General features: G+C 40.0%; 1 protein-coding gene across 1 annotated transcript; it reads right to left on the bottom strand.

Moving 5' to 3' along the window:
• Positions 1 to 13769: 13769 nt before the first annotated feature.
• On the bottom strand, positions 13770 to 20635 carry LOC124459905. Its single transcript, XM_047009687.1, has 6 exons — positions 19669 to 20635; positions 19139 to 19545; positions 18719 to 19041; positions 18216 to 18668; positions 17963 to 18126; positions 13770 to 14002 (listed from the first exon to the last, which is right to left on the bottom strand). The coding sequence occupies exons 1-6, from the start codon at positions 20633 to 20635 to the stop codon at positions 13770 to 13772; spliced, it is 2547 nt and encodes an 848-aa protein (XP_046865643.1).
• Positions 20636 to 20879: the final 244 nt, after the last annotated feature.

The following is a 20879-nucleotide window of genomic DNA, read 5'->3' as shown; positions in this document are numbered from 1 at the left end:
GTCCACCGGAGAGCCTGGAGTGCGGCAGCACAAGCCATCGACCACCTTCAGGATCGCTTCCAATCGCCATCCTTCACTGATCGGGGACCGGATCACTGCTGCCACCGCTTTCTCCGCCCCAATATTGACAGCAGTCAATTTAAAAGCTGTGGCCAGTGACGTCGCCATCGACGATACCGCCGAACAAGGGTCCACGACGGCCTTCGCGTCGAAGGTTTTCCCTCCCGTCTCGAGACGTACCATCGCCGTTGGCATGAGATGTGGATTGCGGTGCTGCAGCAGTTTGGATCAGCTTAGGATCGAAGGCTGGCGTTGGTGCGACCCTTCGTCTGGAGGACTCGGGGGTGACTCGGCGTACGACGGAGCATGGAGTGCGTCGACGTGGATCCTCGTGCAAGTGGAGTAGCGTGTGGTGGTATTCGGCACCTATCACCGCTCAAGCAGCTTCCTCCGGAGTGTTGGTGGGCCAGGCAGATGGCGCATTACTTGTTTGCAAGCACTGCCCTCATCCTCTTCTCTACGTTCAGCCGCAGGACGCGACGGCATCGATCAGAGGATGGATTCCGCGACAGACTCGGCAACGGAAGGACTCAGTTCCTCGCGAACATCTGCGCTCCTCCTTCGATGCCTGTACTGAACGTGGTCTCGGAGCCATGGAAACTGAATATAGAGTGACCGATATCAGGAAGCTGCCGGGACAAATAATGAAGAAAGCGGATTATTGTGGGACTATAGAATACACATATTGCTACTGGCAGCTCGGCCCTTCTTATTTGGGAGGAAGGACCAAGTGCTGGACACTACTGTAGCTTTACGTAATGAGTTTGAATTCTTTCTTTTGGAGGAAGAAAGATCAGCTTTGCGACTGGACGCTTCACAACACCGAGAGCGGTACGCAGTTCGACGATGCGGACGTTGCCGTCACTGCAAGGGTATGTTTGGTGGATTCGCTCGAGATGCCATTCCTTAAATGGAAGATTGTCGTCTTTGAGTACCACCAGATCGCCCACTTCAAGATTTTTAGAAGGGAATCGCCACACGGATTTTTTGGCATAAAGTCCAATTTTGAAGATAAAGAGTTGAAACTTGGTACAGGTGATACTAATATCATACATAGTAAACCTTTAAAATTGGAAACGGATCCGACCACGCCCACTCAGACCGCCCATATAAGTAATCTTGCTAATGAGCTATTTTTCAATTTTAATTATGTGCTTTTCTTACTATACTACAAAATTTATTTTAAAAAACATATTAATAAAAAAAAACATAAACAAAAAATACAATATCCAATACATAACAATATTATTTAAATATATTCATTATTAGAATTCTTAAGCATTTAAATATATGGACTATAATTTGAGTCTGACTCCTCATCGCTAGCATCATATTTTGAACCGTCACTATAATTAAATGAGGAATTTTCTAAAAGGAGTTAACACTTTAGCTTTGTTGTGTTGAGATATTTTGTTCAAAAATATGCTTGACAGCTCGATCATACACTCTTTTAAGGGGGTATAGGTAATTCGCGCAAAAATCGGACATTTTTTAAGAATATTCATTGGCGATCTCAGTTTAATTTGTTTTGCCCGTGTGATAATACAACATTAAAACAATATGTGTGAAAATTTTCATCCAAAAATATTGAAAATTGACAATGACAAAAAAAACAAAAGAAACTCGACAGCGCTACCTGAACAATTTTGTGAAGAAGTACTGTGTAAAATTTCAAAACGAATTGTTATAGTAGATTTTGCAGGATCGTGTTCACCCACTTTGAAAATGACAATTTTTCAGGGGAGCGTTTTAAAGTTTTGGACACCCAAAAATCTAATATAAAACGGTCGGCCGACCTGCGTTCAACTGCCCATAACTTCAGAAGTTTTACTCGGATCGATCTAAAATTTTAACACATTATTCTTAAGATGTTGTGCATGAAGAAGAAAAAGAATAAGAAAAAAATTTAAAAAAAAAAAATGTTTAATGCTATACCCTCCCTTAACACATTTGTGGTGTGTCTTTTTAATCAAAAAGACAATTTCGGACAATTTTTTCGAATAAAGTCGTGAATAGTAGCAGCTTTTTTATTTATCGAATCTTTTTGTTGATCGTCTATATTTTTGCTGCCGATATGATCATATTGATCAACAATCCAATCATAAATTGATTCTTTTTTGTTTGTGTTGTTGCGCCATACATCAAGCAACTGTGCATTGCTGAATTCAAAAGTGGCTGCAATATGTGTTATGTGCAAAGAGGGATGCAAGAAGACGCAAATAAGATTATTACCCCGAACAAGTATGTACTTTTATTCATGACTTCACATATTTACTTTTTGGCCGGGAGTGGCCGAATATTAGTTCTACTCCATAATTCACGTGGACTCGGGTCTAATTTTTAAGAAAAACATATACTACAACATAAGGCACATGTACAACATTGAACACATACTACACAATTCTAAACTGAAATTTATATTAAGCATACCTGGCTCTGTATTTTCCATAGGTAATTATTTTATTAATGTTTACTTTCACTAAAATAGGTCACCTCAAACTTGAGCAAATTTATAAAGCTTGCAAATGTAAACAAAGATCTGAGCTCATGCTTGTCTTTGGGACCCTGGTTCTCATACAGGGCTGCAACAACTAATCTAAAGTTCATCAATATATTGTGCTTAGAGTGTCTAGTTTCTAAATAAATAACAAAAAGCAGCATATCGTTCCATGATTTTTTAGACTTTATGCCAAAAAATCGGGCTTTCCGTCCACATTGCAGTGGTAAGAAACTCAGAGAATAAGAGACTTAAAGTCTGAATTCTTATGATAAGATCAGCTAAAGGTAGCAAAATAAAAAACTCTTGTTTTCCCCCACCAGTGGTAAGAGACAGAGTATAATATAAAAGCAAATTAATGCTTAATAAATAAAAAATGCGTGCGTCTGGATTTAAAGGCAGTTTGGCTAGTGGAGCAACTGTAGTATCTTCAGCGGCGGGAGAGTTTTAACCGATCTTAAAGGCAGTTTGGCTAGTGGAGCAACTGTAGTAATTTCGGCAGTCGGAGTGTTTTGGTGTTTGGCGTTTTCGAAGCCGTAATATCGAAAGTATAACAGAAATATTGAGTGTGTATGTACACTAATATCGTTGCAAACGCTGTATGTAGTTGTAAGTAGGCAACAAAGATCAGCAGCAGAGCAATGAAACAGTTGCAATTAGGCAACAAAGCACGTTAGCAGCAGAGCAACAACATAGTTGCAGAGACGAAAAGGATGGTGCCAGGTGGCCGCAGGAGCAGATCGGAGAGGCGAGCGGAGGCAAAGCATGGTTTTCTAACAATTTAAAGGTCGCTTAAGTCAAAAACTAACTACATACTATAAAAATAAATTCCAAAAACGCCCCATTTGGCGGCCCCTCGCAGAATGTTTAAGAATAAACATCGTGTTCATCTGAAGCGGCTTCACCAAATCAGATGCACTAAAGAAAATATAATACAACTGTACTTTGGCACAAACAACTAACCTAGCATATGACTAGAATTACAATCAGCCACACGCGTTGTGGGAAAAACACTTGTAATTGTAAACTAACCCAAACGATCACAACGGCAGGGTGTCAAGTGGCCGACGCCGTGCCCAAAATAATAATAATTTTTCAACCCCCGAATGCGTGGGTGTGAGTCGTACTAGAATAAGATCTCCTTAAGAACAATTTTTACCTCCTAGAGCCTAAGATTTCCTATATAAACTCCGTACTTTTGTAAATTAAATTCGTTTATATTTTGAATTCAACGAATGAAGATTGGGTTATTTTCCTTCTCTCTGGGAATCCCTATTCAGTTATCTTCGGGGATAACTAAGGGATCAGTCCTGGAAACATCGCAGTTGGAAGAATCCAACACAAATACCAGATCTAGTGATCTGTTACGACTATTCCGGACAGGATTTATTTGAGTTAGGGACAACTCAAACAGACCATCTATGAAACAATGTGATAAGGGAGCAACAGTAAAAAATAATCATATGAGAGGGTCCAGGCAATCTCAGGTAAATTAAAATCTCCCAGAACAACGAGCAAGTCTTTGTCAGAGAGATATGAGGAAATAAGTTGAATAGCTTCCAAATGGTGAGTGTATACTGCCAAGTCGGACTGTGGTGGAATATACGAACAATTAATATAGGTAGAAAAAGAATTAAACGAAATTTTAGCACAAACAAATTCAATCTCCTGATTGGAAGACTGGACAATTTTAGACGAGAGCAAAACACCACCACCATTACGGATACAGTCCGATCATGTCTATATATTAAATATTTTGAGGGGAAAATTGAAGCATCGGCAATATCAGGCTTCAGCCAAGTCTCAGTAAAGGCAAGAATATGAAAGTCAAAGGCTAGACTATCTACATAGAGTCTAGTGAGTTTAGACTTTAGTCCCCGTACTTTCTGATAGGCCAGAGTTAGGGACGAAATTAGTTTTTTGACTCGCCAACAGGTGCAGACGAGCCGGAAGGAACGTTATTCACAGAGACAGGTAGCAAGCTAATCGGAGGCCGATTCTTCTTTTTTATTGTATACTCTTTTACAACAAGGTGTTCCGGCCATAAATCTTTATGACATATTTGGCCAAAAAGATCTGGGGAGACACTTATTTTGAAGGACGAAATGTCCCGAGTATATGATAAACAGAACTTTTCCACAGCAATGTTTGGTGCTTGAACTTTGCCCTGGATGTAGGCTATGACTTCTTCAGAAGTAGTATTGGGATCAAGCCTCGAAATAAAAATTTCCTTATGGGGTGAAACTACAACAAGGGAACTAGGAATACTAGGCACAGCAGTAGCGGCTACAGCAGACGCAGCAGCAGCTGAAGCAGCCAGCACTTTACTAGCTCCTCTTGTAACTACTTTATTGGCCATATTCCTGGAAGCGGATGTTTGTCCGGACGGTTCGTGTAAGTAGGTTGGATACTGTCTCCAGGGGAAATGGGAAGAGACTCCACCCCTGCCAAAGCCGGACTCCTAAACGATATCAGCTGCTGTACATTTGGTGATATGGGGTCATTGTCGAAAGCCGGAACTGGTAGAGACGAATGTGCCGACAGACTGAGGGACGCGCCCTGAAACCTGGCCCTCTTTTGCGTCGGAGGTTCAATCAAAAGTTTAGAACTTCTGAATTGAACCTCCAACGCGAAAAGCTCCTCTTAGAGCTTATGAACGCCAGCTGACAGGGTTTTAGATGCATCCCCAGTCCGTTTCATAAAACACCGCATCTCAAGCTCCGACACGAATCACAGCCCCATTTAAGGCCGCCACCCTGTGCAATACTATCCCCTACCTTGACTGTGTAACCAGCACATTTAAAGTGCATTACATTGTCACACAGCCAACAGTAAAGAAAGTCTTCACTGGTCTTGCTGGGATTATTGCAATTATATTTGCAACAGACAGACATTATTAAATAATTGATTTATACAAAAACAAATTATAAATCAATATGTAAATAAAATGGGAAAAATGTATATGTTAAGAGAGACGTATACAAAGCAAGGCAAAAGCTAACTGCAATATTCAAACTAGAAAGAGAAAACAAAAAGAGAGAATATTTGTACTTATCTGTTATAAAACACACAACAACAAAAACTTGTCAACAGCGCGAAGTTAAAGGCCGCGAGCGCGATCAAAAGAGAAACAAAAGAATAGAGAGCACCAACACCACACAAACAAAAACAAACTATGAACTGTAAATTGAGAGCGCGGGTGGGAGCAAAAAATAGAACGAAATCAAAAACTAAGCAGCGCAACATCAAAATTATATTTGCGTTTGTTAAAGTTTTGATAATAAATTTATATAAATGTTTGATGCCAAGTGCGTTTAATTTATATAAAAGCAGAGTATGATTAACAGAGTCAAAGGCCTTGCTGAAGTCAGTATAAATGACGTCAGTTTGCACGGCAGTCTTGAACCCTTTGATTGAGTGAGATGTAAATTCTAATAGGTTAGTAGTTGTCGATCTACGTTTTTTAAACCCATGTTGGGATGACGAAATGATTGAGCTACAAAAATGCTGCAATTGAGATGTTATTATTTTCTCAAATGCTTTGGGTATGGTAGACAATTTAGAAATACCCCTATAATTGGAGGCTTCGGACTTCTTCCCCTTTTTATGAAGAGGAATAATATATGATTCCTTCCAGATATGCGGGAAGGCGGAAGATGTGACGGACAGTGTAAACAACTTAAGTATTGGCTTACATAGGGCCTCCGCGCAAAACCTTAATACGCAGCCTGGTATTCCATCAGGGCCAGGTGCATATGTTGGTTTGACGGAACTGAGCACGCTAAGAACCGAACTTTCATCAAACACAGGGTCTAAAATGCAATTAGACGATTGCAAGTGATGAGGATAAGGAGGATTTGCTTGATAAATCGAAGAGGAATAAGTTGTTTTGAAAAAATCAGCAAACATGTCGGCAATTGCCTGATCATTGTCAGCTTTATTGTTTTCGAAAGACAAGTAAGACGGGTGCACTGATGTCTTACGTTTAACATTTACAAATTTATAAAATTGCTTAGGATCGCGAGAAAACCTGAGTTTACATCGCTGAAGATAATCCTTATATCAATGTGAATTCAGCACCATAAAATTTGATCGAGCAACTACATATAGGGAAAAATCCGATGCTTTACCGGATTTTTTAAGTCTTTTATAACATCTCGATTTTACGTTCTTCAAGTTACATAACTCACGTGAGAACCAAGGAGGTCTATCAGACCATCCTAGAGTCACACGCGGGACACAAACATCAAAGAACGACTCAAGAGTTTTATAGAAGACAGAAATGGCAGAGTCCATATCCGTGCAAGTATACAGATAGGTCCAATCATTAGTTAACAAGAGTTTTTTAAGTTTAGTAAAGTTTGTCTTGCGAAAACATCGGGTTGGAGGCATCGAGTTATTATGTCGAGACATAACACCAAAAGGAAGGTCAATGGTTATATCCAGAGTTGGATGAAAGTTGTCTTCGGGGATAACTAAGGGATGAGTCCTGGAAACATCGCAGGTGGAAGAATTCAACACAAATACCAGATCTAGTGATCTGTTACGACTATTCCGGACAGTATTTATTTGAGTTAGGGACAATTCAAGCAGACCATCTATGAAACAATGTGACAAGGAGGGCAACAGTAATAAAGAGTCAAATGAAAGGGTCCAGGCAATCTCAGGTAAATTAAAATCTCCCAGAACAACGAGCAAGTCTTTGTCAGAGAGATATGAGGAAATAAGTTGAATAGCTTCCAAATGGTGAGTGTATACTGCCAAGTCGGACTGTGGTGGAATATACGAACAAATAATAAAGGCAGAAAAAGAATTAAACGAAATTTTAACACAAACAAATTCAATCTCCTGATTGGAGGACTGGACAATTTCAGACGAGACCGCCGAGTCAACAGCGATCAAAACGCCACCACCATTACGGATAGTCCGATCATGTCTATAAATTAAATATTATGAGGGGAAAATTGAAGCATCGGCAATATCAGGCTTCAGCCAAGTCTCAGTAAAGGCAAGAATATGAAAGTCAAAAGCTAGACTATCTACATAGAGTTTAGACAGTTTAGTCTTTAGTCCCCGTACGTTCTGATAGGCCAGAGTTAGGGACGAAATTAGTTTTTTGACTCGCCAACAGGTGCAGACGAGCCGGAAGGAACGTTATTCACAGAGGCAGGTAGCAAGCTAATCGGAGGCCGATTCTTCTTTTTTATTGTATACTCTTTTACAACAAGGTGTTCCGGCCATAAATCTTTATGACATATTTGGCCAAAAAGATCTGGGGAGACACCTATTTTAAAGGACGAAATGTTCCGAGTATATGAAAAACGGAACTTTTCCACAGCAATGTTTATTGCTTGAACTTTGCCCTGGATGTAGGCTATGACTTCTTCAGAAGTAGTATTGGGATCAAGCCTCGAAAAAAAAATTTGCTTTTTGGGTGGAACTACAACAAGGGAACTAGGAGTACTAGGCACAGCAGTAGCGGCTACAGCAGACGCAGCAGCAGCTGTAGCAGCCAGCACTTTACTAGCTCCTCTTGTAACTACTTTATTGGCAATATTCCTGGAAACGGATGTTTGCCCGGACGGTTCGGAAACTACAACCGATATCGTGTTAGTAGGTGGGATACTGTCTCCAGGGGAAATGGGAAGAGACTCCACACCTGCCAAAGCCGGACTCCTAAACGGTATCAGCTGCTGTGCATTTGGTGACATAGGGTCAATGTCGAAAGCCGGAACTGGTAGAGACGAATGTGCCGACGGACTGAGGGACGCGCCCTGAAACCTGGCCCTCTTTCGCGTCGGAGATTCAATCAAAAGTTTAGAACTTCTGAATTGAACCTCCATCGCCAAAAGCTCCTCTTGGAGCTTATGAATGCCAGCTGACAGGGTTTTAGATGCATCCCCAGTCCGTTTCATAAAACTTCGCATCTCGAGCTCCAAGCCACGACACGAATCACAGCCCCATTTAAGGCCGCCACCCTGTGCAATACTATCCCGCACCTTGACTGTGTAACCAGCACATTTAAAGTGCATTACATTGTCACACAGCCAACAGTAAAGAAAGTCTTCACTGGTCTTGATGGGATTATTGCAATTATATTTGCAACAGACAGACATTATTAACTAATTGATTTATACAAAAACAAATTATAAATCAATATATAAATAAAAAAGGAAAAATGTATATATATGTTAAGAGAGACGTATACAAAGCAAGGCAAAAGCTAACTGCAATATGAAAATTAGAAAAAAAAAAAACAAAAAAAGAGAATATTTTTTTGAAGTGAAAACTTCTTTAGAATCGTTGGGAGTGATTTGAGACTCGATGAAACGAAAAAGCGACACTAAAAAGAGACACATATAGATCTTATAGTATTTAGCCTGCGAGAGAATGAGATGCAAATATATAAAAAGCATTATGAATATAAAAAGCATTATGAAAAACTTCGACCAAGCTGGGAGTCGAACCCCGGCCGCCCGATCGCCAAGCGAGCACACTAACAACAGAGCCACGTCGACACTTTGTAAATTGCCGTCGAGTTCCGTAGTTAGTGTGCTCGCTTGGCGATCAGGCGGCCGGGGTTCGACTCCCAGCTTGGTCGAAGTTTTTCATAATGCTTTTTATTCATAATGCTTTTTATATATTTATATATTTTTTTGTGATACATTTTTATTTACTTTTTATACCCTTGCAGAGGGTATTGTAAAATTGGTCAGATGTTCGTAACGCACAGAAGGAGGCGTTTACGACCCCATAAAGTATATAAATTCTTGATCAGCATGAGAAGCTGAGTTGATATAGCCATGTCCGCAAAATGTTTTCTTCTAGACCTATATGATATAGTGGTCCGATCCTAAATATTTTCATACTTTATCTTACCCGGGTAATAAAAAACCCCAAAAAAAGATTTCATCCCGATAGCTCTTAAGACGGCTGAGTAAACCGCATACGCACAGACGGACGGACAGATGGACATTGCTATATCAACTCAGCTTCTCAGGTCGTAAACGCCTCCTTCTGTGCGTTACGAACATCTGACCAATTTTACAATACCCTCTGCAAGGGTATAAAAAGTAAATAAAAATGTATCACAAAATATATAATGAATGAATGCACAGCAACTAGAATCACTGTCTGTTCAGCTCTCTAAAGTGGGAGAAATATGTGCATGCGAAACCAGATTGAGCAATGGAAAAACAGTTTTAATTGTGGCAATTTATATTTCACCGAATCAATCAATAAATAGCATCACGGAATTCATTCATGAAAATTTAATAAAGTATACACCAGAAGTATCGCGGATACTTAGAAAAGATTACGATAAAGTTCCAATGATTTTAAGTGGCGATTTTAACGTAAATTTTGCATTGGACACAGCGGTTCCTTTAATTGACTTTCTCAATACAACATTCAGTTTAAAAATGTGTAACAATCGCACTGAATCAACAACACGATCATAAACAACAATTGACGCGGTATTTCAAAGATATGTTGACAACATCGAAACCAAAGCATTTGTATCATATTTTAGCTATCATAAGCCACTCGTATCATTTGTTGAAATTGAAAACATTGAGGATGAATAATAATAAAATGAAGAAAATAAAACATGACCTTTATAGCAATATTATAATGAACCCATAATTATCCCGCTCCTAATGCTGCTTTCGTCTCATTCTCTCTCAGTTTGTGTTACGGAAGGTTTCACTTCTATCGTGTCTAACCGTTAGACGCACTTTTTTTTTTCTGTCAGTTAAGTTCCCTTGTCCGTCCGAAAAATATTTATTTTGCTTAACGTGCCATAAGGCCGTTTCTTCTGACAAAATTCAGCCATTTGTCTTGCCTCCAAGATTTACAATACGCTGAAGAAAGCTTTGTTTTGCCGAGAATTCCTTTCATGCGAATTATGTCCCTCGGCTATGAGAGGCAATGTGGTATCAGAGGAGCTGTGGTAAATGTTCCCATATCCGTCCCCGATATTCTTACAGCCCTTCCTGCACATCTGACAATACGCATACTATCCAAGTCCACTTAAAACGCAAGCTCGATTATATCCACAATTTTATAACAAAAACTATCCGTCCTACCAAAATTTTCAATTCTGTACAGTTTTAAGTAAATACTGAGCTGTGGAGTAAACATAGCATTACCGTGTCTGAAGATTGGCTTCCTTAATTTAACAATGCGTAGGAAGTTCCTTATATTGCAGATGTAGCCGATTGGTCAGTTGTCGATCAACTTCTTGGTCAAAATAATTCCCTTTTAAATAATCCAAATGTAGATAAAGAAGAAAGTTTAAATCCTGGTGGTCACGAGACTTTGTTGGACAACAATGTACTAGAGCAGAACACAATCACCAGTCGTATTGCGTTGGTTCGCGGTAAAGGCCGCCGTCCAGTGGACTTAACATTGGACGAAGACGCAGAAGAATTGCCCTTACCTACAATTTCATGTGGCCAGATTTTCAAAAACTACATTTGTCCGAAAAGCTGGTTTCAAAATCTATTATTACGATCGTAATAGTGGAGTCCTTAAAGTTCTTTATATGTACAAGTGATACGAGTTCGAGCGAATTAAGAATTCGATATCCATTTGTATAAGAAAAAAAACTGGTCCAAATGTAACAGCAGCAACTATGCGTGATTATTCAGTATGACGATGGATATCAAATTCTTAAAGGTTTGAACTCAGCTACAGCTCATTTTGGAAGCTGAGAAAAATAAAGTTCTTGCCATGATTAGACAATTTGGGTTGCCTACATTTTTTATAACATTACCTGCTGCTGAACCCAAATGGACTGAGCTTTTGGTTATTTTTGTAAAACTTTTGAATAACAATATTATTAGTGAGAGAGAAACCTTTCGAGTTCTGAAAAGGCTCGGTTAATTCGATCCAACCCTTTTACCTGATATTTTTGATATTAGACTGCGAGAATTGATTATATTATTCACATCCGACATATTTGGAGAATATTAACGGTCGTATTATTATTGACGAATAGAGTTCCAACACAGAGGGTCACCCCACTCCCATGGCATGTACTGGTTTACTGGAGATCGAAAATTCAACAATGGTTATTCCACCAATTTTGAACAGATGGTGAATTTATCACCACCAATGGAGACGGTCCTGAGTTACATGTAGTGATTCGGTACCAGCGCCACAGACACAGCGGGTTATGTCTAAGGGAACTACGAGGTAAAGAATTTTGTCGGTTTAATATGTCTTACCCACCAACCAATAAATCAACAGAGCACATGCATGCACACACAGACACAACGTTACATAAACTGTATGTGTATGCGTGCCGCGCTTTGCTTAGGGTATGATGGAAGAAGAAGAAAAAATTGTAGTAAGAAGAATAATAATGTTTTGTTTGTGTATTAACGAATTGAGTTGCAAGGAAAGAAATTTCAAAATGTAAAAATATTATTGCCAAGGACTTCAAGGGTATATATAATTCGGCATAGCCGAAGTTAGCTTCTTTGATATTTTATCATAAATAATTATATTTATCAGTTTTATATACACATTAAGGACTCTGCCGAATTTGATAAAAATCGGATAATTAAATTATATAGCTGTCATACTTATAAACCAACGATAAAATAGCTACATGCGCCGGATTGCTTTAGCATAAGCTTGAGGTCTGTTCTTTCGTGAACATCATACTTTTTAAAAAACCCCTTTTCTCTTTGACTGCTACGGCCCCCTTGGCTTAGAGTGGTTTTGAAAACATTTTAAATATATTTTTTTTGTGAGAATAATAAATGTAAAGTTACGATTACTCGCCACTCGTCGCAGTAGCTGAAGTTATAATATTTGGTGGAGTGCAAGGTGCACTTCTTAATACTGATTTTTATGACATTAATTAAGTAAGTTTACTGTAAGTTGTGCTTGAGTATATGGCGTTACCAAACCTGTGTCAATTGCTATCGGTCAAATGCATTGCTCTATATTCTAATAGAATCCGAACGGAGAATTCTTTTGTCTCTGCTAATTTTATAATTCACATGTTTCGTAAGCTCGAGAAATTTAAAATTATTCCACAGGTTTGTTCCAGCTAGAACACTGTATGGATGAGGCATCCATTCAAAAATGATCCAACTGTCTTCAACTGGTGAATAATTTGGATACGCTTTTAGTCCTTCTTCTTCACCGCCGACTTCTTCAACTTCTTCGTAATTTTCATTCTTTGCTGCCCGGGCTGATTTTTTGAAATCGTAAAAAGCTGCATAGTCTGCCAAGCATATTTGATAAAAGGTGGCGTGCTTCTGAACTTATCTGTCAATTAAATTATGCACATAAATATCAGTCGAGTCGGGATGTTCCTCCAGCATCCTTCTGGATTAAACCATCCGAACTGTTTTATATATATATAAATAAAAATTTGTACACTGTCTGCCTCAGACACATGCAACCCCAAAATATTATATGCAGCTTTCTGTGCTGATATTTCTGTGCCATTAATGCATTTGTAACCGAGATGTTGCATCTATCTTTCAACAAAGATATTTCCGTGACTTATCTCAGCCATGGCATTACGAAGCAATTGAGAGAGCTCCTGTTTGATTTGTTTATGTAGTTTATTATGTAACTACAACAGGCATATGCGTCTAGAATTGAATATCCATGTTTGCACGGAGTAGCACCAAAATATCTCTATTATAGGCGTTAAGCTATCTGTCAGTATATCTACGGCGAAGAAAAACTTGAAACTTTTTCAAAATCGATCTTGAAGCAAGCTTATACCCCTCATATGTAGTATCAAGGTCAGACAAAAAAAACTCTCAAAATTATTAAATCTAATGGCTTCTTCCTCTGTGCTGAGCTTTAGGTATTCTTTAATTTTTTTGAAATGCTTATATATTGGTCAATATTCTCTTCTAATATCTTCTTCTTCTAATAGAAACAATATTTCTGTTTGAGTGCTTTTTGTAGCTTGAGAACCTTTTTCGGGTAAGAATCGTTGACAAAACCTTCCGGTTGCGTCATGTAAACATCCTCCTCTAGATTACTGTTGAGGTAAGCATTGGATATATCAACTTGGTGTATGTAAAGATTTTTCTCCGCAGCTATAGCAAACTGCATTCAAATGACCGGAGAAAAAGTTTCTTGATAGTTGATTCCTAGCTGCCGCCCACAGCCTTTAGCCACTCATTTGGATCCAATCGCAATTTGGCCAGGCGGTAAATCTACTAAACGCCATGTGTTATTTTCCAACAATTTTTCTCTGGATCGGTTTTAGATCCTGCTGTTGATTTGTGATTTTGTCATCACTCGCAGTGACAAAATCTTCCTCCTCCTCTTCGTCGAAGTCCGTATCGTCGTTTGGAGGAATATCTGACCTTGGCGATATAGGTTCCTGGAGATCTTCATTTGGTTCTTCTATTGGGACGTGCGGCTCGAGACGAATAATGCTTGTCACGAAATCGTTGTTTTTGTCTGAAAGATCAAAATTTTTAAATTCTTTGTTCTGGAATTCATTTTCTATAAACTTCACGTCACGTCGCTCAACAATTATATGCTTTTCTTGATCATAAAGACGATATGCTTTAGCTTCAGAGGAATAACCAATAAAAATGTACTCTTTTCCTTTTGAGTGGAACTTCTTTTTATTTTTTATTTTTATCCAAAGCGAACGCTCGACATCCAAAAACTTTTAGGTGCTTCACTGACGGTAAGCGACATTTCCAAAATTCGAAAGGTGTATGTCCATCTAAGGCTTTTGTAGGACATCGGTTTCGCAAATAAACTGCAGTATTCACAGCTTCAGCCCATAAAAATTCTTCTAAATTTGCATGAGTCAATAGATATTTAGCCATCTCTACTATTGTTCTGTTGGCACGTTCGGCAACTCCATTTTGTTGCGGTGTATAGGGTACGGTTAATTCACGCTTGATACCATTTTCATCAAGGTATGCTGAAAAACTCCCGTTTTTATACTCAGTGCCGTTGTCGCTCCTCAATGCTTTGATTTTCTTACCAGTTTGACATTCGACATAACTTTTGATTTTTTTAAACTTGTCAAAAACTTCGCTCTTAGCTTTGATGAAATAAATGTGGATTTTTCGAGAATAGTCATCGATAAATGTTACAAAATATCGATTACCAGCTAATGAAGTTACGTTCATCGGTCCGCAGACATCCGTATGCACTAGTTCCAAAACATTTTTTCTAGATGGCTCCGTTTTTAATGGGAAAGGGAGTGCACATATTTTTCCCAAATTACATGTTTCACAATTAGTTTTATTGAAACAATTTTGTATTTTCATACCGTGAACTAGTTCCTTGTCACTTAATTGCTGCAAGTTTTTCAAGTTAAGATGTCCATATCTAGTATGCCAAATATTTGTATGCGTCGCACTATCCAATATATTTAGAGTTTCTTTTTCTGAACCATCAATATATACATACAAATCATTTTCTTGTTTTGCTTCTAAAACCACTTTACCCAAACTATTTTGTACCATAGCTTTTCCATTTTTAAATATTGTAGTTAAAGCGTATTTCGCTGCTTTACTCACCGAGAAAAAATTCATTTGTAGAGAAGGGGCATACAGAACGTTGTTCATCTCTAATTTACCTTTGTTTGTGTGCAAAATAACAATTCCTATACCGGGTGCCTCAATATATGTGTCACTGGCTGCGTCGACATGTAGTTCAAGAGTAAACAGGCCGTTGTATCTTGTGTCTCGCTCTTTTGATTTTGTTTCCTCTCTCTCTGCTTTTTTTGGCAGTCCGATGCCCTGGGATGTCACAGTAAAGACATTTTCCGTTAAATTTTGACTGTCTTTTTGGTTTTTCCTTGTCCACGGCATTCTTTCTTGAAAACTTTGTAGTGTGTGTGTAAACCATTTGCTTCGTTCCTTCCTCCAGAAGTTTTAATTTTACCGTTTCAAATAATGGTAACTCATCTCTAGTCTCGATAGCAAAATTTTCCCAAGAGTTGGGTAGGCTTAACAGAATCATTATTACCTTTAAATCATCGTTAATTTCAATGCCTATCTCAATCAATTTTTCTATTCTTTCTGTAAATACTCGGACATATTCTGATACCTTGTTCCCCTCTTTCATGCTCAAACGTAAGAGTTTTTGGTACAGTTGAACTTTTCTTATTGGTCCAATTTGCAGATGAATTTCTCGAAGTTTCTTCCACGCTTGCGAAGAAGTTGTACATAACTTTATGTACATTAACTGTGTTGGTTTCACGTTGAGTATTAGCCTTGCCAATGCCTTTTGGTCTGCCTGTTCCCAATTTTGAGCCTCAGCTGCAGTTGATTTTTCCTCTAATGTGTATTTTCCGCATACAACATTCCATAAATCCTGTGTAATTAGTATGCTTTTCATTGACATACTCCAAACATCGTAATTGTCTTCACCAAGTTTTTCGATTTGATATCATCATTTTTTCTGATTATTGTTAACAATAACTTAACTTAACTTAACTTTTTCAATACATTTTGATTTGAAAACCTATAAAAAGTTGTATCAACTTCACCTTTAAGTCATTGATTTAAATGGACCCCTCCCTCCTCCGCCCGTGCTCAAACCAGGCTACGCCCTTGACAAATATTGTTGCGAAATAAATAATATCCATTTATTATACCGACTGTATAATCATTTTTCAAAAATTAAACAAATACAGTTAGTTTAATTTTGTTAACATATCTAAGAAAAATTTAATTTGATTATTGTTATTGACAAAAGTCACTGTTTTCGAAAGATCTTGATCAAATTTGGCAGATTTGTTTATGGGTGTAATAAACTCACCAATATTAAATTATGACAATAGCTCAGAAAATAATGAAGTTATTGAGAAAAGTCACTGTTCGTGACTTTGGCGACTTCGGCTGAATCCGAAATATACAATCCATGCAGTATATACAAGCCTACATGCAACTCTGTAGCTCTAACAGTCTAGGAGGAGTTTGCGTTGATCCAGACGGACGGACGGACACGGCTTTATGATCGCGTCTCGTCATGCTGATCAAGAATATATATACTTTATATGGTCGGAAATGCTTCCTTCTATGCGTTGTACACTTCTGACCAAAATAAATATACCATTTTTGCAAGGGTATAAAAATTCAATTTGATTAAATGGTTATATTATAAACCGTAAATTAGATAGGTCTGGTGTTTCTTCTGCTGCCATTGAGCATAGTAAATTCTCACATTAGGATCCAGATTCGAATGGAAAATTTTCAAAATTAGCAAAATGCGAGCAAGAAAACATAAAAAAAATTGGGTCAAGATTCGATTTTTTTTTACATTATGTCCCAAAGCTCGGGTACGGACGGACTTAGAGGCTAGGTCCCAACATTTGTAGCTCTTTTAATTCTATGAAACGTTACTGAAGGAAGTTTGTAAAAAAAATTAATAGTTTAGAAGTTAGAAGCAAATGAAAAAAACACCCTTTTCGAAAAAACGGCAACTTTGATGAAAAACTTCACGAAAAAATTTTGTATGAAACCATCGTGATAACTTAAAAAACTAATGATGCAGTTCGATTCGCAGGACCCGAAATAGGGTGAAACTATCGAATTTTGCCATCTCTTTTTTTTCGACTAATACAGTGTTATTATCCCGCTCCTAAAGCTGCTTTCGTCTCATTCTCTCTCAGTTTGTTTTACGGAAGGTTTCACTTCTATCGTGTCTAACCGTTAGACGCCCTCTTTTTGTTTTTATTTTTCTGTATTAAAACACACAACTCACAGCCTTCAGACGCTGCCACCGGTTAATGATAGACGGAACCTGATCCTTGATTTCAGGTTCGCTGAGTGACTCGGATCAACGCCTGTAGTACTTGATTGATCCCGCTAGAGGTCACGTCCCCGGAGTAATCGTTTGGAAGTTTACGACACTTTCTGCCGAAACGGACCACATAGGCTACCACTCGTAAGGCACGTGCCAGATTGGAAAAACGAGACAGTATCTCGTTGGCTGGCTTCTCCAAGGTCCTTGTGTACAAGTTCCTGCGCACTCAGGCCGCGGCTAGGGAGATCTGCTCGATTGTCTTTTGAACGGACGTGATTCCATGGGAAGCTATTTGTTGCCGTCACAATTTTGGCTACCCGATTTGCGACAAACGTTGTCCATGTGCAGGGTGGCTTATTTAACCACGACAGTACGACGGTGGAGTCTGACCAATAAAATGCCTCCGCATTATCAACTGGAAGTTGTGGAAGAACTGCAGCTGCCAGTTCAGCTAAAAGCGTGGCTCCGCATAATTCAAGGCGGGGCAATAAAACCGGGGCTACTCTAGATTTCGCTGCAAGAAGGCAGCACGATATGCCTTGGTCATTGCTAACGCACATGTAAATTGCGGCTCCATAAGCCCGCTGTGACGCATCGCAAAAACAATGGAATTGAATGTCGGAATTGGGATCAGGGAGAACCCACCGTGGAATTCGGATCTGGTCAAGGAAGGAGTAGCTCTTTGTAAAATCCTGCCACCAGCTGAACCAAGAGCACCTTGAAGTTCATTGACCATTGCGATTGCCGTTGCTCCATTGTGAGCCCCTGCCAGGACATCATCGACATACATATAGGACTTGATAATATCGCTAGCCAAAGGAAATTTGGATTGTACATCACTGAAGCGAGTTGCTGAAGTACTCGGATGGCTAAGAACGGAGCACAGTTAATGCCAAACTTGACGGTATTCAGCTCGTAATCACCAAGTTGCCCCTCTTTATTTCGGAACAGGATCCTCTGAAATGGCGTATGGATTGGATCGACCATAATTTGGCGGTACATTTTTGTGATGTCGGCATTGAAAACTACTCGGAAAAAACGCCACTTGAGAATCTGAGTAGTGAGATCGGACTGAAGTACCGGACCAGGGTAAAGTATGTCGTTGAGACTTACTCCGTTTGTGGACTTTCTAGAGGCGTTAAAGACTACCCGTACTTTTGTTGTGGTGCTGTCGGGCTTGAAAACTGCATGGTGTGGCAAATAAAAATTGTTATTACTGCCGTCAAATGGCACCTGACGCATATGGCCCAAGTCCAAATATTCTTGGATGACGGCGTCATACTCAGTTTTCGCCGGAATATTTTTTAGGAGCCGGCCTTCGTTTTTTAGGAACTGAGCCAATGCCCCTGGTCTGGAATGACCATGGTTGATGTTGGTTGGATCTCGAAACGGAAGTGAGACCGTATATCTCCCGAAACATCTCTTCTTGTGGTCTTCTGGAAATTAACCTCGCAAACAGAATCAGAATCCTCTACCGGTTTGCCCGGTAGATCCTCAACCTCCCAAAACCTTGTGAGAAGAGTTTCAAGCGCCTCCTCTCTGCTAACAGCGACCCTCGTGGTGAACGCGGCACACGAACTAACGGGGACCCCTTGCAACGGTCCTGAAATGACCCAACCGAATCTCGTCTCTTGAGCCATTACAGATACGCACACTTCGGTCTGGATGCCGGAAAGGGTCACCGCTGGTATGACATCAATGCCAAGAAGTAGATCGATCTTTGCCTTTAATCTGAAGGAGGGGTGTGGCTTGGGCTATCGTACATGACGGCAAATCATCAGCAACTTGGGACAAGACAAAAGCTTCTATCTCTATCTGTACTGGAGATCCATGCGATGTCCGAATGCTTATGTGACAGACCTTCAAGGTTCTATTGACCTTTGCGTTAGTGCCTGTCACTTCGGCCCTGACAGTTTGGAATGGTAACTTTATGAGCCGGAACATTCTTTCGGATATGAAATTGGCTTCCGAAGCCGGGTCTAATAGCGCCCGTGAAGCATAAGTAGTGCCCTTGTGCCAAAAGTCCACGATGGCTGTACCTAGCAACTTATCTCGTGAGGACCTTGCCTTAGAGGTAAAGTAAGTCCGGACAATATTGTGAGAACTGGGCTGAGCTGGGACCGGCGTTGGACTATTCTCCGGTCGGGCATCCTTGTGCAAGAGCGTATTGTGACGCCCCTTGCACGTGAAGCAATTGTGCTGACTCGGACAATCTTTTACTTGATGCCCTCTTGCGAAACAGTTCAGACAAAGAGAGTTTTTCTTTATGTATGCCACCCTCTCTGGCACCGGCATCTGAAGGAAGCGGGGACAACGACGCACCGGGTGATTCTCCTTCATACAGAGATCACAGGATTTTGGTTTGGTGGTCACCTTGGCTTCAAATGTATTAGCCTTTCGGGTGGTTGGAAGCGGATTTCGCGGAGGTTTCGATGTGGGAACCGAAATAGCCATTGCAGTTGTATTTTCAACTGCTTCGAGCGTAAGGAACCGCTCAGTGAGGAAATCGTCCATCATTTGCCACTCTGGAATGGCAGTCTTGTCTCCCAGAGATTGTTCCCACAGTGAAAGGGTGTTCTTTGGCAATTTGATGGAACAGAAAAATACGAACATGCCTCCCCAAGTGGTTACTGGCAGGCCACAGCGCTCAAAAGCACGAATGGATGCTTGCAGAGTATTCTGATGATCCTGTAATGCTTTTCCGGACTCATGGGAAATTTGCGGCAGGTCAAGAAGTGCTCGGAATTGGCTGTTCACGATAAGTCGGTTATTTTCGAAACGCTGTTTGAGTGCATTCCATGCCGTTTCAAAACCATCATTTGTAAGCGGGAATTTTGCTACAATGAGGTTGGCTTGGTACAGCTTTTCAACGGGGGAAATTCGCGAATCGCTTATGTAGATGGCGGTAAACAAGTCACGGAACGTAGGCCATTTAAAGTAATCTCCCGTAAAGACTTCTGTGTCAATGGGTGCCAATCGAGAGCCTCGTTCTGCTGGTGCAGAGGTAGGCCCATGACGGTTCGGAGGAGTAGACGCTTCGTGGATAAGCTCGTTTAATCGAGCCGTGCATCGCTCGTAAACTTGATAGCATTTGTCATATTGAGCTTGGATGGCTATATCTTCAGAGTTATCGTCTTTACCATCTGGGAGTGCCTCATATTTCTCATATTGCTGCTCGACCTTCTCCCACAACGCTTGAACTTGATCACGACGGACTTGGAGCGTAAGTACGCTGACATCGGACAGTGAAGTGACGTGGATGTCGACTTCAAACTGAATTAGTTTATCGCTAATAAAGACAAACTTCTTCAAATCCATGGTGGAAGCAACTAAAACCCTTTTGGTTTCGGACCGAGTGACTCTTGGGGGGGTTACCAAAATCTGTGGAAGTGGTACCAATGATTTCATCTCTTTTTGGCTTGCTCGTCGTGGCTTGATGGTGCGGACGTGAGAGCTAATGGACTAGAGAGGGTCTGAAATGCTCGGGAAGGAGGAGTAGTAGGGCTGGTACTCCTCTGGCGCTGACCAGGAGCTGCAATTGAGGATTTGCTCGTGGCCGCAG

This window comes from Drosophila willistoni (genome assembly GCF_018902025.1).
Source record: "Drosophila willistoni isolate 14030-0811.24 chromosome 2L unlocalized genomic scaffold, UCI_dwil_1.1 Seg168, whole genome shotgun sequence".
In the NCBI taxonomy this organism is placed as follows: domain Eukaryota; kingdom Metazoa; phylum Arthropoda; class Insecta; order Diptera; family Drosophilidae; genus Drosophila; species Drosophila willistoni.
The sequence above is the reverse complement of the archived record's forward strand: the minus strand, read 5'-3'. Positions and strand labels throughout refer to the sequence as shown.